General features: G+C 45.5%; 1 protein-coding gene and 1 long non-coding RNA gene across 3 annotated transcripts in view; one reads left to right on the top strand and one right to left on the bottom strand.

Moving 5' to 3' along the window:
- The first annotated feature begins 111 nt into the window (after positions 1–111).
- On the top strand, positions 112–1,922 carry LOC150047494 (uncharacterized). The gene is made up of 3 exons (XR_016539406.1): positions 112–303; positions 1,666–1,738; positions 1,823–1,922. It is a non-coding gene; the product is annotated as an uncharacterized LOC150047494 (long non-coding RNA).
- A 2,572-nt stretch (positions 1,923–4,494) lies between these two features.
- The window catches only part of Mgat4d (MGAT4 family member D), a 14,687-nt gene continuing 4,604 nt past the window's right edge, over positions 4,495–14,577 (bottom strand). Inside the window, exons 3-11 of one of the 2 annotated variants that reach the window (XM_090356918.1) lie at positions 13,910–14,074; positions 12,849–12,982; positions 12,413–12,459; positions 10,225–10,323; positions 9,360–9,435; positions 7,555–7,669; positions 6,915–7,045; positions 5,055–5,211; positions 4,495–4,689 (exon numbers count right to left, since the gene is read on the bottom strand). In XM_090356918.1, coding sequence (XP_090213044.1) covers positions 4,688–4,689; positions 5,055–5,211; positions 6,915–7,045; positions 7,555–7,669; positions 9,360–9,435; positions 10,225–10,323; positions 12,413–12,459; positions 12,849–12,982; positions 13,910–14,074 — 926 coding nt within the window. In that variant the 3' untranslated portion in view covers positions 4,495–4,687. The remainder of the gene's footprint in view (positions 4,690–5,054; positions 5,212–6,914; positions 7,046–7,554; positions 7,670–9,359; positions 9,436–10,224; positions 10,324–12,412; positions 12,460–12,848; positions 12,983–13,909; positions 14,075–14,577) is intronic. The other variant, XM_090356919.1, reaches the window with a different exon arrangement.

Genomic DNA, 14,577 nt, shown 5'->3' with positions numbered 1-14,577 from the left:
GGCCGGGACGGGGCAGAGCCCAGTGCACCTGCTGTCGCTTCCTCAGCCGCCTGGGGCCGAGCCGGCCCCGCCCGGCCCCGCCCGCCCCGCAGGCTTCTGCCGTGGGGCGTCAGCCTGGAGTCAGCCCCGGAAAGCCCAGGTCTGGCGCCCCCTCCCCGAGCCCGCCCTGTGGCGTCGCCTGGCGCCCCAGGCCGGAGCTCTGGGTTTCTGCGGGAAGGTGCCGCAGACGCCGGGCGGCGGGCTCTCCTCCCGCCCGCGCTCGTCCAGCGCTGCCGGCTTTCCTTCCTGCGGCTCGTGGCGTCGGTAAGGAATCTGCCTGACCTGGAGCCTGTGCACACAGCCCGGGTGTGGGTGCCTGTGGCGGGGGAGGGGCACTGTCCCCGAGCGTCCCCGCAGCCCTGCCCCTCGCCCCGCGAGCCCCAGCTCCACTCCCGGCCCGCGGGTGGTCAGGGGAGGCGGGGTCCCGGCCCGTGGGTGGGTGGTCAGGGGAGGCGGGGTCCCCGCCCGTGGGTGGGTGGTCAGGGGAGGCGGGGTCCCCGCCCGTGGGTGGGTGGTCAGGGGAGGCGGGGTCCCGGCCCGGGTGGGTGGTCAGGGGAGGCGGGGTCCCGGCCCGTGGGTGGGTGGTCAGGGGAGGTGGGGTCCCCGCCCGTGGGTGGGTGGTCAGGGGAGGCGGGGTCCCCGCCCGTGGGTGGGTGGTCAGGGGAGGCGGGGTCCCGGCCCGGGTGGGTGGTCAGGGGAGGCGGGGTCCCGGCCCGTGGGTGGTCAGGGGAGGTGGGGTCCCGGCCCGTGAGTGGTCAGGGGAGGCGGGGTCCCGGCCCGTGGGTGGGTGGTCAGGGGAGGCGGGGTCCCCGCCCGTGGGTGGGTGGTCAGGGGAGGTGGGGTCCCGGCCCGTGAGTGGTCAGGGGAGGCGGGGTCCCGGCCCGTGGGTGGTCAGGGGAGGCGGGGTCCCGGCCCGTGGGTGGGTGGTCAGGGGAGGTGGGGTCCCGGCCCGTGAGTGGTCAGGGGAGGCGGGGTCCCGGCCCGTGGGTGGGTGGTCAGGGGAGGCGGGGTCCCCGCCCGTGGGTGGGTGGTCAGGGGAGGCGGGGTCCCGGCCCGGGTGGGTGGTCAGGGGAGGCGGGGTCCCGGCCCGTGGGTGGTCAGGGGAGGTGGGGTCCCGGCCCGGGTGGGTGGTCAGGGGAGGCGGGGTCCCGGCCCGTGGGTGGGTGGTCAGGGGAGGCGGGGTCCCGGCCCGTGGGTGGGTGGTCAGGGGAGGCGGGGTCCCCGCCCGTGGGTGGGTGGTCAGGGGAGGTGGGGTCCCGGCCCGTGAGTGGTCAGGGGAGGCGGGGTCCCGGCCCGTGGGTGGGTGGTCAGGGGAGGCGGGGTCCCGGCCCGGGTGGGTGGTCAGGGGAGGCGGGGTCCCGGCCCGTGGGTGGTCAGGGGAGGTGGGGTCCCGGCCCGGGTGGGTGGTCAGGGGAGGCGGGGTCCCGGCCCGTGGGTGGGTGGTCAGGGGAGGTGGGGTCCCGGCCCGGGTGGGTGGTCAGGGGAGGCGGGGTCTCGAGGACTTGGCTGCGGCCGGAGCCAGGCGGCCCCCCGTCTTCACTCAGCGTCTCCCTCCACTTGGCATTTAGGAAGCATCGGTCACTTCTGTGATGGTGCTAGTGTGATTTTTCTCACTTCTTCTGCTAGGTCACGCAGACACAGGCCTTTGTGGATCTCCCCGTTCTCTAATATGGAATCATAGCTTATTTTGTTCAACCAGGTATCCTGCCCCCTAACTGCGATCAGTTCTGAATAAGCCAACTCTCTTGTCCTGTAACAGGACCCCATTATTTCTTTTTTACAGTGTATTGAAATATATTTGGAATGCAGTCTCATGACTTAATATCTCCACACAAGTAGCAGATGACCTTCAAGAGTTCCCCGTCACCCATTTCCAAGCAACCCCTGTTTTCTATCACCAGTGCTGAATTTTATAACGGTGGAACTAGATAGCAGCGTGTTCTATTTGGGGGGGGGGGCTGGCTTTATAAGTATTTGAAATATATTCATGTGCTTGTGTATCCATGGTCTTTTTATTCTCAAGTAGTCTTCCATGTAGAGACATACAATTGTTTCTTTTTTATTATTATTTCTTACCTTTACTTCTGTGAAAGTTGGCTAGTTTAAGCTTTCTGTCCCTACTGGCATCAAGTGATAAACTGTCAATATGCTGAAGTTGTATTTGTCCTCTGGGATTATAGAATGAAATGTAATGGCAAAATAAATGTCTAAACAGCTCATAAATAAGCCTCTACAATTGACTGCTAACATCAAATTTCTTGTTAAAAACTGTCATCCTGCCTCCACAGGGCAGAAGGCCCATGCGGGAGCACAAAGGAATCCAATATCTGCACGTGCCTCATCCCCCACCCAACGCTCACCTGTTAGACTTGGTGCTCAGCTGAGTGAAGATACGGGGTGGTAGGGAGGCTAGTGGGTGGGGCCTAGGAGAGGTATCAGCTCACTGGGGTCCCTGGGGTCATACCCTTGCTGGGGTGGGTGAGGGGTGGGATGCCACCCTTTCCTCTTTGTTTTTAAATTTAAAAAATACAAGGATTTACAAGGTTTCAACAAAATTAAAATCTAATTTTAATTCACAAATTAAGAAGTTAAAAGTAAAATGTTGTAAGGAAACTACTCAGTAAAGAGTAAATACATTTTAGCCAGGCACTAGTGGCTCACATCTGCAGTTCTAGCTACTCAGGAGGCTGAGATCTGAGGATCTTGGTTCAAAGCCAGCCTGGGCACTAAAGTCTGTGAGACTCATCTCCAACTGACCACCGGAAAATCGGAAGTGACGCTGTGGCTCCAAGTAGTAAAGTGCTAGCCCTGAGCTGAAGAGCTCAAGGACAGGGCCCAGGCCCAGAGTTCAAGCCCTATGACGGAGGAGACATGTAATATGCTGTTATTGAATGCCGAAAACATCACTGCATGGTATTAACGTGGGGAATCTGTATATTCAGATTACCATTACTGTCAAAGAGAGAAAGAGAAAGAGCGCAAAGGCTGACACTGTCCAAAAAGAAATGAGCTCTTCACATGATATGTAACTGTTACTCCTCTGTAATCACTTTTCTAATAACTAAAAAGTTTTTTTTGTCAGTCCTGGTGCTTGAACTCAGGGCCTGGGCACTGTCTTTGGGCTTTCTCAAGGCTAGTGGCTAGTGTTCCACCATCTGAACCACAGCACCACTTTTGGCCTTTTCTGTATACGTGGTATCTAGGACTTGAACCCAGGGCTTCATGCATGCTAGGCAGTCACTCTACCACAAGGCCACACTTCCGACCCTTTAAACATTTTTTAGATGCAAATATTTGAATTAAGGCCAGGAGTGTGGCCTTGTACATATGTATGTGCATGTCTATATAATATGAGTTCAGGTAACTTACAGTAAAAATACAGATGACTGTTGAATAATAACATGTGGCAGGGACTCAGTGGAATAGACTGAAGGAACTTTGCTCTCAGGATGACACAGCATGTGCCTTTTATTTCACACAGTAATAGTGCTGTATTTGCTGTGGGATAAATGGAATGAGCTCGCAATGGATGAAAGGGGGGGAAAAAAAGAAAACATTCTTTTGACTTCCAGCCCCAAATTCTAAGATCAACTCACCACGTGTGTATCTGCCTAAAAGAGAAAAGTGTAAAATAATGATGCTTAGGAAAAGGCAGACACGTTGCACACTGGGGGCCTAGCACTGACCAGCGAAGGCGTCTGGGGGAAGGCTGGAGTGCCCTCTACTCTTTTACCCCCTCCAAACAGGCATGCCCCACTGGCCACGGGTGTGACACACACACAGAGCTACAGGAGTGGCTCTGCTGAAACTCAAAGCTTACCGGGCCAGATCTGTACAGACTGTGGCAGCACTGCTTCTAACACGCATCAGTCTCTGGCCTATGCACACTGCGCTGTCCTGTGGAGTGGAGTTTAGCCACGCAGATGAGAGTGAACAGACCGAGCACCCACCAGCCCCTCCCCACCTCCAACATGGGATCTGATGTCTCTAAAAGTACCACTGTAGTACTACAAAAAGCTTTCGTTCATCACCAAAGCACAAAAATTGTTTATTGCAATACAGAACATGATGGGGTCAAGGTTTCTTGAAACTGAAGAATGGGGCAAATTTCAAAAAAGTTCACAAATAAAAAGGTACATCACTTAAAGACAATTTGTTTTATTGTTATAAAGTGATACGATAAAAACAAAAACTAAAATAATCTATAAGCCAGATGATTAGGTATGAGCTTTTTTCTTAATAAAATTATAGTACAGAAAAAGTACCTTACAAATTTATGGTTTTATAGTAAGTGTAATAAATAATTTAATCGGTTAGAGAACAAAATTTGTTGTACTTAGAAATAAATATTAAATAACTTTTTCTTAGAAATAAATATTAAGGAAAACATACCAATAAAACTTGAACATATATAAAACACAATGATTTAAAGCACTATAAGAAGTGAAGATCTGATCATTGTGCAGATATACTGATTTTAATACTTACCAGTTTATTATTAAGATTTACTTTTTAAAAACAATGCAGCAGTCTCTTGTCCATTCTTTAAAATGTGAAGAGTCTTAATTCTTGCCGTGACATTTTTTCTCACAGAACCAGTATGCCAGTTCTTAAAGAAGCCGAGTCACAAAACTCCTAATAAAAGTTATCCTGTCAGAAAATTTTGAAAAATAATGTCAGTATATTCACACTTGACTCATTACTAAGTTATTGCTGATTCTACTGTAGATGGGATGAAGTGTAAGTTGAGTACTACGATTCACTAAATGCTTGTGGAATCTTGCTGTTTAAATTGCACAATTGAAAATGGTAAGGCACAAGAATTCCTATAAGGCAGATTGTTTTGATTGTGTGAGATGACACAAATTGTGCAAATCCTCTGCCAACAGAGTTGTTTTGATTGTGTGAAATGACACAAATTGTGCAAATCCTCTGCCAACAGAGTTCTGCTATGGATGAGTGGTCAGGAATTCTAAAGCATCACATCCTCACTCCGTTTCTAACCAAGAGCTTACATGTTTCGGAGACATGATGGGGCACTGAAGTTCTGTTTTCATGTCTTACTTTGAGAAACTGATTTCTTCCCGGGAATGAAGAATGTATCCCCACATGCTGGAAGAGAGAGGGCTTGTACTGAATGCGAATTTCATGCTGTCGTTGCTTACAGTCTTCCTGGTAAAGAGGACAAACAACAATCTTCTGTAAAAAGCTTAGGAGATTTCTTTTACTATATAGGCTTTTTGCTAGGGAACTACATTCATCTATTTTTTTTCAATTGAACCAAAATTTATTAACTTTTTCTTCCTAGCAGAGAAATAGTAAGAGAAGTAAGAGAAAGGGTAAGAGAAGGCGTTGTTCTAAACCTGTATTTTCATGATTCCTGCCTTAGAAAAACAAGCTACTTTTCTACCAGCTAATTTTTCTTTCTTCTAACAACTTACAAATAAACAGGAAAAAAGCCTACATGTTTTCTCTACCAGGTGACATTATTTCTACCCTTTTCTTCCTGTATTATGTCAGAAATTTCTTCAACAATAAGCATATAATTATCAACAATAAACATAAGATTAAAGAAAGAAGCTATAATTAATAGGGAAGAACTGTGATATCGATAAAATATAAAATTTTTAAATGACCTGTAGCACCAATCTTTTTTTTTTGGTCACGGGGCTTGAACTCTGGGCCTGGGCTTTGACCCTGAGTTCTTCAACTCAAGGCTAGTGCTCTACCCCTTGAGCCACAGCGCCTCTTCTGATTTTCTAGAGGTTAACTGGAGATAATAGTCTCATGGACTTTGCTGCTTGGGCTGGCTTTGAACCGAGATCCTCAGAGCTCAGCCTCCTGAGTAGCTAAGATTACAGGAATGAGCTGCTGGCGCCTGGCGAAGCACCATTCTTTTTTTTTTTTTTTTTTTTTTTGCCAGTCCTGGGCTTGAGCTCAGGGCCTGAGCACTGTCCTTGGACTTTCTCAAGGCTAGAGCTCTACCACTTGAGCCTCAGCACCACTTCCAGCTTTTTTTCTATGTATGTGGTACCGAGGAATCGAACCCAGGTCTTCATGCATGCTAGGCAAGCACTTTAACCACTAGGCCAAACTCCCGGTCCAGAAGCACCATCTTATTAAAAGCAAACATCTGTGGCTGACATGTAGCTCAGTCGTAGCACACTGTCCAGGCTGTGCAAGGCACTGGGTTCAGTCACCAGCAACATAAGATCAAACTAAAACAAAAGTACATCTGAGGTGACATTGTTAGCAGAGTGTCTTTCTCTAGACTTTGCACCACATAGGTTATTCAGGTTTCCTATTTCAACTTCAATAGGTGTGGACACTTTGTGATTTTTGATGGTCAATTCCATTTTCGTGGTATTTATGTACTAGAATTGGTTCTAGGGTGCCCTGGTTAGCCTTTAAAGCCTAAGTAAATATTGAAATCCCTATATTGTTTTGTATATCTAAAGGCCATTTTTATTATATGAATGCCCACAAATTTCCTTGACTATTGTTTTTATGGTCTGTACTTTTCCCATTTATTTATTTTCATCTATACCTTATATTTAAACCAAGCATAAATAGCAATACTTATATTTTAGTAAACTCATTCACATATTAATTGAGTATATTTTTGACCATTTATATTTAATGTTAAGTATGGTAGGCTTAGAATTCTATTATTTTTTGTTACTCCTTATTTTTTATTCTGGTTATCAATTCTCCACATATTTGTCCTCTCATCACATCATGCAATATAGGGAAATCTTAGTTAAAGAAATTTGATGTTCTCATCAGATTGTTTGCTAAGAAAATGCAGGTAAGGAAGGTAGGAAGATAGAATGTTCTCTAAATATTTCATATGTATTAAATAATGAAATACTCACATAAGATTCTTTTGTTTCACATAGTTTTACCACAAAAATATCTTCCAGGAGCAAATCTATGGGTTTAACTTGGTAAAACATTAAGAAAAAATGCACAAAGCTAGGCAGGTCCTCAGATCGAAATAGTTTTCCTGTGGAGAAAAGCAAATGAGATGCAAGTGGCTTATAAACAGTTCTCCCTTCCATCAGCAGCATGAAGATGACCAGAAATGACTTATAATTATATCCAATTTTTCAGAAATAAATTTTACAGAATTATTGATATTGGAATATGATCAAGTAAAGCCTCATCATCTGCTTAAGTATTATGGAAAAGAAAGGGTGTAAGCAAGCTGAAGTTAACCACAGCATCCAGGAAGCCATTTCTAACTTCACATGCCACCTCTCATGTGAGAGCCATGCAGGAGCATGCCACCCTTCTCCTGCTCAGACTCGGTGGAGTTCAGCTGTCCCTGCTCGGTCAGTCAGATCAATCATGGCATTCAGTCATGGAAATATAAGATTTCATTCCTTTCTCCTCCTCCTCCTCCTCCTTCTTTTTCTTCTCTCTTTTTGGCAACTAATAAGCAACTGTTATTATAAACTGTGGTTATGTGCTAAAAAGCTTGATCCTAGCAACACAGGTAGGTCTACTGCTTACCTATAAATCCAACATCTGTAAACTCAATCAAAAACCAATTATTTGGAGCAGTATTATGCACATAATTTGCCATTTCTTTAAAGAACATCCTTTTTGCTATGATATCATCTTCTAGCTGGAAAAAAAAATCCAAAGAAACCACAAAAAAAGGAATTAGTCCTTTGACACTTGTTGAGTCAATTGTTAGCTTGAAAGTAGAAAATACTTAAAATAGGACACATAGAAAGAAGATTATAATGAGGAAATTATTTTTAGTGTAATTCCCTGAGGACTTTTGCAGTTCAGACAAATTTCATTTTCTGGCGCTGAGACTAACTAGAGCAGAGTATGTGTTTGCTAAATCCTCCCCTCCAAGTCCAGTCCTCTGTCTGGCTGAGTTTCCATCTCCACACTAGCCCAGTTCCAGTCCATCTGAGTTATTGTAACAAAACCCTACAGACCAGCTTCTAACAGTGACCCTTCATTTCCTGTGGCTCTGGAGTCTGGAAGTCCCAGATCCACACCACACCTTCCTCCCTCCCCCAGGGGGCTGGTGTCACAACCGGGTCTCACGGATGGACGTCCACGGGTGGGGGCTGGCCGGCCACATTCCTGGACTCCACTGGTGAGTGCACTCACTCTGGGGTTAGGAGGTCAGTGTTCCATAAAAAAGGAATCTGGGGCAGAGCCTCAAAGTCCACTACGTGGCAGAACCGAACTTCATTTCCTGCCTGAGATGCTGGGGCACACGGCAGCCATTGTTGCTGACCAAGGGGTTCATGGCTGGGAGTTGAGGGTCCATCACACATGGGGGCCCCCACTGCGATGTGAGGCCCGCACCTGACTGCCGGGGGGGGGGGCCCGAGGAGGAAACAAGCACCTCTTGTTTTTAGTGTAATGTGTGTTTTGTGTCATCAGTAGAGGAAGGAGACTCCTAAATGAGTGTGTGTGCATGCGCCTGTGGGGGGGGGAGGGGATGGAAGTGCTCAGGGAGATGGCCAAGGACAAACAGAGAGAGAACAGGGCTGGATCTCATGTGTCCCTTACCTTGCCTCCATCCAGGAGCAGAAAGGGATCTTTAGCCCAATAAGAACAAAGGCTTCTTCTGCCTTTCTGTAACTCTTACCAGTGCTTTTCCAAAATCTCTTTTCAGAGATACACCCTGCCTCTGCAGTCAGATAAATCAGATAACTACCTGATATCACCCACCACAGCACCAGTACTTAGATGTAAAAATTATGCCTGGCTGATTTATCTTTACAGATATAGTAAGGCACCGTGGAACTGCGTTACTCATAATATGTGAAACAGCCTCGAGCTGAAGAGCTCAGGGACAGTGCCCAAGCCCAGAGTTCAAACCCTATGACCAAAAAAAAAGTCAATGTGTCACACAATATGGGGTCCGTGCCAGGCACAGACAAATACGCTGGTGCAGGCTGGTAATCCCAGCACGACGAGGCTCACACAGGAGGATCACGAGTTCAGCCGAGGCCCTACAGTGACGCCCTGTCACAGACCAGACTTGGTCTAGTAAATGGTGGGTAGAAAAGCGTATGCAGTGATATTTCTACCTTTCCACGCCTTGGACTTTCTTTTCGGTGTGCATAAGGCCGCTGTAATTTTTCTCTTTACAGTGAACCCCATGAAAGATGATGGTACAGTCAATTTTAAGCTTCCCTTTGGTACTATCATACAATGAGCATTTGCTATTAATGAGGTACAAAGTAAGGCAGGGGACCAACTACAAGGAGGAAGGAAGGGGTTACAGGAGTGGGAGAAAGGAATACTAGATTTCACTGAAAATAACACATATGGCAAATTTTCACCTGCAGGTAATACATGGCTTTGGGCTGGGCATACAGCATCAAAACACAAAACTCCAAGGCTTGTTTCATGTAGGACCTAAAGACAAACAATAAAATTGGTCACTTTAAAGAGAAACTTTTTATAGTTACCTCTATGTACCTCTATGTACATTCAAGTTGAGGTTTAGCTCTGGTGGCTCCCACCTGTAATCCTAGCTACTTGGGAGGACGAGATCTGAGGACTACAGTTTGAAGCCTGCCCAAGCAGGAACATCCATAAGATCCTTATTTCCAATGAATCTCCCAAAAGCCAGAAGTAGAGCTGTGGCTCATGTAGTAGAGTGTCAACCTTGAGCCAATAAGCTAAGGGACAGCATGCAGGCCCTGAGTTCAAGCTCCAGAACTGGCACAAATCAATCTACCAATAAAGTTGAGTGTGTTCATATTTGTCTCCTGTTGCTAAACTAAGACTGAATTGTCACTGTCTACATACCAGAGCAAAGATAACCTGCAGCGGGCCAGCAAGTGTTTGTCCCTTAACTGGGGAGGGAAGGTGGCTTTGCCCATTTTCATGGCGTAAATACCCTACTGGGACTGATCTCATGCTGTCACTGGCCATGGGTCACACACAGTGGCGGTTCTGCAGCCAGCCCACCTGGCTCTGCATTCTCATCCTCGATCCCTCCCTCCCCCGCCTCCCCTCCTCCCTGTCCTCCCCTCCTTGCTCCTCTCCTCTCTTGTCCACTCTCCCTTTCTCTAGCTATGGCTCACTGATTGGCGTTCTACCCACTGAGCCATGTCTGCACGCCCTAGCCCTGTGGTGCCTGAGGAAGTATCCTGTACAGCAGGCCAGCTGCTCTTTTGCTAAGTCCCCTGCCTGGCCTACCTTTTCAGCTGGGTGTCCCCAGTCACCATCAGGTTTGGATAAAAGAAGGTGGGTATTGTAATGAGCTCTATGTTCCCCATCTGCACGTGCCAACTGAATCTGAAAACACGGGCCAATGGAGGCAGATGAGTCAACATTCAATGCAGTAAAATGCCAAGTACCTAACGTTTGCTTTGAATTAGTTCACACGCTGATACATGATACCAAAGGGTTGATTTTTATAAAGACAGGCACATCAAAAATTAAACTACACACTCTAAAATTAATTTCCTCTTAAGAAAAACAAGAATGTGACTTCTGAAACATGACAGGCTGGGGTTAGCCCATGGAAGGATCATGTATCTTGAGCGAGTTTATTTTTTTTAAGTTAATATCAGTATATCAATATGGGGACCACTAAAATATACATAACAGTTCTCACAAAAGTTGTATTGTAATTGTTTTTTCAAGGCTGGAAACTGAACCCAGGGGCCTTGTATGTGCAAGGCAAGCAATCTAACACAGTCATATCCCCAGAAATAACAGAAATATCATACCATCGAGGGCAAGAATGAGAGGCCAGGTAGAATGTTACACCTGATCGGTCTTTAAAGACAGATGTTGTGATTTTAAATAGTGTGTAAATGTAGGCATTATGATGATCCAAAATCCTCAAGAAAATGTTTAATTTTTTTGCTGCACAAAATTTTTTAAATCAGGACAAACATTCATATGAATGGCTTTAACAATGTACAAAATTTGAAACCCTATGTGCAGTGTGATAAATGAGCTTCACGGTATTTTTCTACACATTTGTAGTTCACAGAAAATGATATTCTGATCAATGTTCAAAGGTATAAAAGAATTATGACACTTCCCTCCTTGATTGCTAGTATTGCTTCCTATCTTTCCTTCCTTCCTCCATTTCATTTCTTAGTCTTCTTCCTTTCTCTTCCTCTAATCGCTCTTCTTATTGTATTGTTCTGATTGACTTTACAACTTCTGATACATACTCCAAAGATGGGGGGTCAGCAGAGGATGAGACCCCTGTAGATCTGTATTTCTTATAGTACCATTCACAACAGCCAGATTACAGAATCAGTCTAGCTGCCCCTAAAGAGATGACTATATAAAGAAAATATCACATGTGCCTACACACACACACACACACACACACACACACACACACACACACACACACACACAAATGGGGTTTTCACCCATTAAGAAGAATTAGAATTCTGTTATTTTCTGGAAAATGGGTGGAACAAGAGATAACCATTTTTAGTAAGTCCCACAGAGACAAATATCACATTTCTTCTCATTTGTGGAAGCTGGGCGAAGGGGCAACAAAGACAATAAGGTCATGGAAGGACAAGGGAGACAACAGGGAGGAGGAAAGGGAGAGGAAGGAGGAGAGACAGGCAGGAAAAGAAATAGCAATTGAGGGTGAATATGATCAAAGAATGTTAGTATGCATTGGGGAAATGTCATGATAAAACCTCTGAATTTGTATAAATTAATACCTGCCAATGAAAAGGATTAAAAAGTTTGTTTTTTAAAAACTCAAGTGATTATGCACCTTTCAGGGTAAGAAATGTTCAAAATATGCCCCAATTGCATGTGAAATAATGGAAATCTAAGCCATATGAATTGTACAGCAATTGAAAACAGAAGAGGCAAATGAAAATATCATCAATTACAGGCATGCAGTCATCCAACATGGTCCTCAAGATACAAATGTTAATTGACAATTTTTTCTTCCCATAACTGATGAAAAGAAAGATTCTAGCCTTGTGTGATAATGCCTGCCAGAGTTTATGGACAGGTTTTTAAGTTTGCTAAGGGATGGATTGAGATTGGAAAGATACACATGTTCCTTCTCCATCTCTATATTCATTAAGAGATCAGTCATGAATTGTAGCATAATTAGTTTTTAGAAAGCAGGAGAGAAATGAAAGAATGGCTAGTTTTGAGGGGTGTTTTTTTTGCCAGTCCTGGCTTGAACTCAGGGCCTGAGCACTGTCCTGGACTTTTCTCAAGGCTAGAGCTCTACCATTTGAGTCACAGCACCACTTCCAGCTTTTTTCTCTGTATGTGGTACTGAAGAATCGAACCCAGGTCTTCATGCATGCTAGGCAAGCACTCTACTACTAGGCCAAACTCCGGGCCCAGATGGCTGGTTTTTAATTTACCATTTGGTACTTACTTTTTCTTAATCATTTTCACAACAGAATTTAAATAATCTTCATTATTCTAAAAAGGAGAAAAAAAGTTGAAACTGAGCAAGTCTCCTAGTTTTGTTAAAACATTTTTGCAACATATTTAGGTATGGGACATTACATCTTAACCTTTTTATCATTTTCACTTTCTTTGAGAGCATTTAAAATGTGCATTTAAAATACAGACATTAAATGTAGAACACCTGTTACCTTACTATGGCATGAAATATTGCTTTGTATCAATTATATTTAAAACTACTAAACAAAAATCTTACCTGTGGGAAAGTGTTCTGCTCCAAAAAGTGTTACCTGAGAATGAACTACTTCAAAGAAGCATCCTTTCAGAAAACATCTTCAGGACCGGGGATAGGGTGGGGGAGACAGGAGGGGGAAGAGGAGGGGGAGCGGAGTCTGGATACCTACCTCTGGGACGGCGACAATGACCACAGCCTCGGCCGCCTCCTCGCTGGTCATCCTGGAGATCACGTAGTTCAGCGTGCTGGTCAGGTAGCTATGGTTTCCGCGGCTGACCGTGGGGATGCCCAGGGCAAAGGAAGCTGTGGCGCGGGAGAGAGGGGTGCAGGCATGGGTGATGCCACCCGCTAACCCGGATCCCCTGCTCAGGGGCAGGCCTGGGGCTTGAAAGAAGGGCCTTGTGTTGTGCAAAGCAGGTGTTCTAGCACTTTAGCTATGTCCGTTAGTTATTTTTCAGATGGAGACCCACATTCTTACACAGGATTGATCTTGGACTTTCAGTTGTCTTTGCTGATTGAGAAAAGTCACCAACAGGGCCTCAGGGGAAAGATATGGGTGCACATACCCAGAGAACCCAGAGATCACAGCTCTGATAACTCCCCAACACCATCACCTCCCACCTGCCTTTCTCTCCCTCCACTTCTGGGGCCTCTGCAGCTATCAGCTTATTCAAGGCTACTGTTATTCTTGCTGTCTAGAATCGTACCATTTCCACGTGCTTTTTCTGTTGTGTCTCAGAGGCTCCTCAAGTGTGAGATCAAAAGGTCCCTTGACTTGGTCTCTCTAAGGCTTACCTTTCTCAGGTGATACAGACATGGAACTGTGCCCCACTGTACTGGGATTATTTGAAATAAAAGAACATATAGGGCTCAATCTTGGGGAGTGCTCAGGCCCTAAGTTCAAGCCACAGGACTAACAAAAAAAAAAAAAAAAGATGAACAATTCTTTCCAAGCCCAAGGAGAAGGGATTTGTCACACACTTTGAAGATGCTTTGTATATATTTGACTTATTTTCAGAGCAACTGGAATAAAACTGAATTTGAGTTCTTCACTAAAAAAGGAGGACGCTATTATCTTACAGACAATATTCTGATTTCTGGTAATTCAATGGGAGACAGGCTGGTGGTCCACTTATCTGAGTATGATAATAATAGCTGATACTTTCCAACATAAAAGTATATCCCCAAAGACATACTTGTACTTGATTTCCAAACTTGAAATATTCTTACCTCCTTTTTTCCCTTTGCCAATGATGACATTAGGGTACAGTCTTCCAAATTTCCGGAGATGAGGGAGAAAGAACTTCATGTCTTCAAATCTATCAGCTATGGTGGTGACATTCTCACCCAATGTGTCTCCTTCCTCCTCAGCTGAAAGACTGGGATAGTTTCTCTCTGATACAATTTTTAAAGTGAAGTTTAACAAATTAGATACAGATTAGGATGCTATTCAAGGGAAATGTACTCTCCTATTAGCACACATTGGCTGTCTGAAGGGGTTTCCACACCTGTAATGGGAAATGTGAACTGTCATGATTCTAGACCTACAAAATATAGCTCAAAGATGACTGATTAGCAACTACTAATGTATGTCGCAGCAATGAAAGCCATGTTCAATTTATGCTTAGCACTGTGGTCCATGCCAGAAGCCCAGAGGACAGGCCATGGCTGAGGGAGGAAGTCCGGCAGGATAGGCCACTGCTGTTTCATCTGCTGCTCTGAGCAGTACCAATTAGGACGTCTTCTATCTTCACAGTGCTGCTGTACAGCACCTTCTGTGTAAACTCTATCTGTGCCATTCCTTACCTTCAAAAAATCAACTCACAGGGCTCACACCACCCACTTTAAACTTTCAGTACATAATACAGAACCGTGTAGTGTTACCTGGAAATCACTCC

The sequence above is a fragment of the Megascapheus bottae genome, chromosome 23 (genome assembly GCF_031878675.1).
Source record: "Megascapheus bottae isolate mThoBot1 chromosome 23, mThoBot2.hap1, whole genome shotgun sequence".
Lineage (NCBI taxonomy): Eukaryota > Metazoa > Chordata > Mammalia > Rodentia > Geomyidae > Megascapheus > Megascapheus bottae.
The sequence above is the reverse complement of the archived record's forward strand: the minus strand, read 5'-3'. Positions and strand labels throughout refer to the sequence as shown.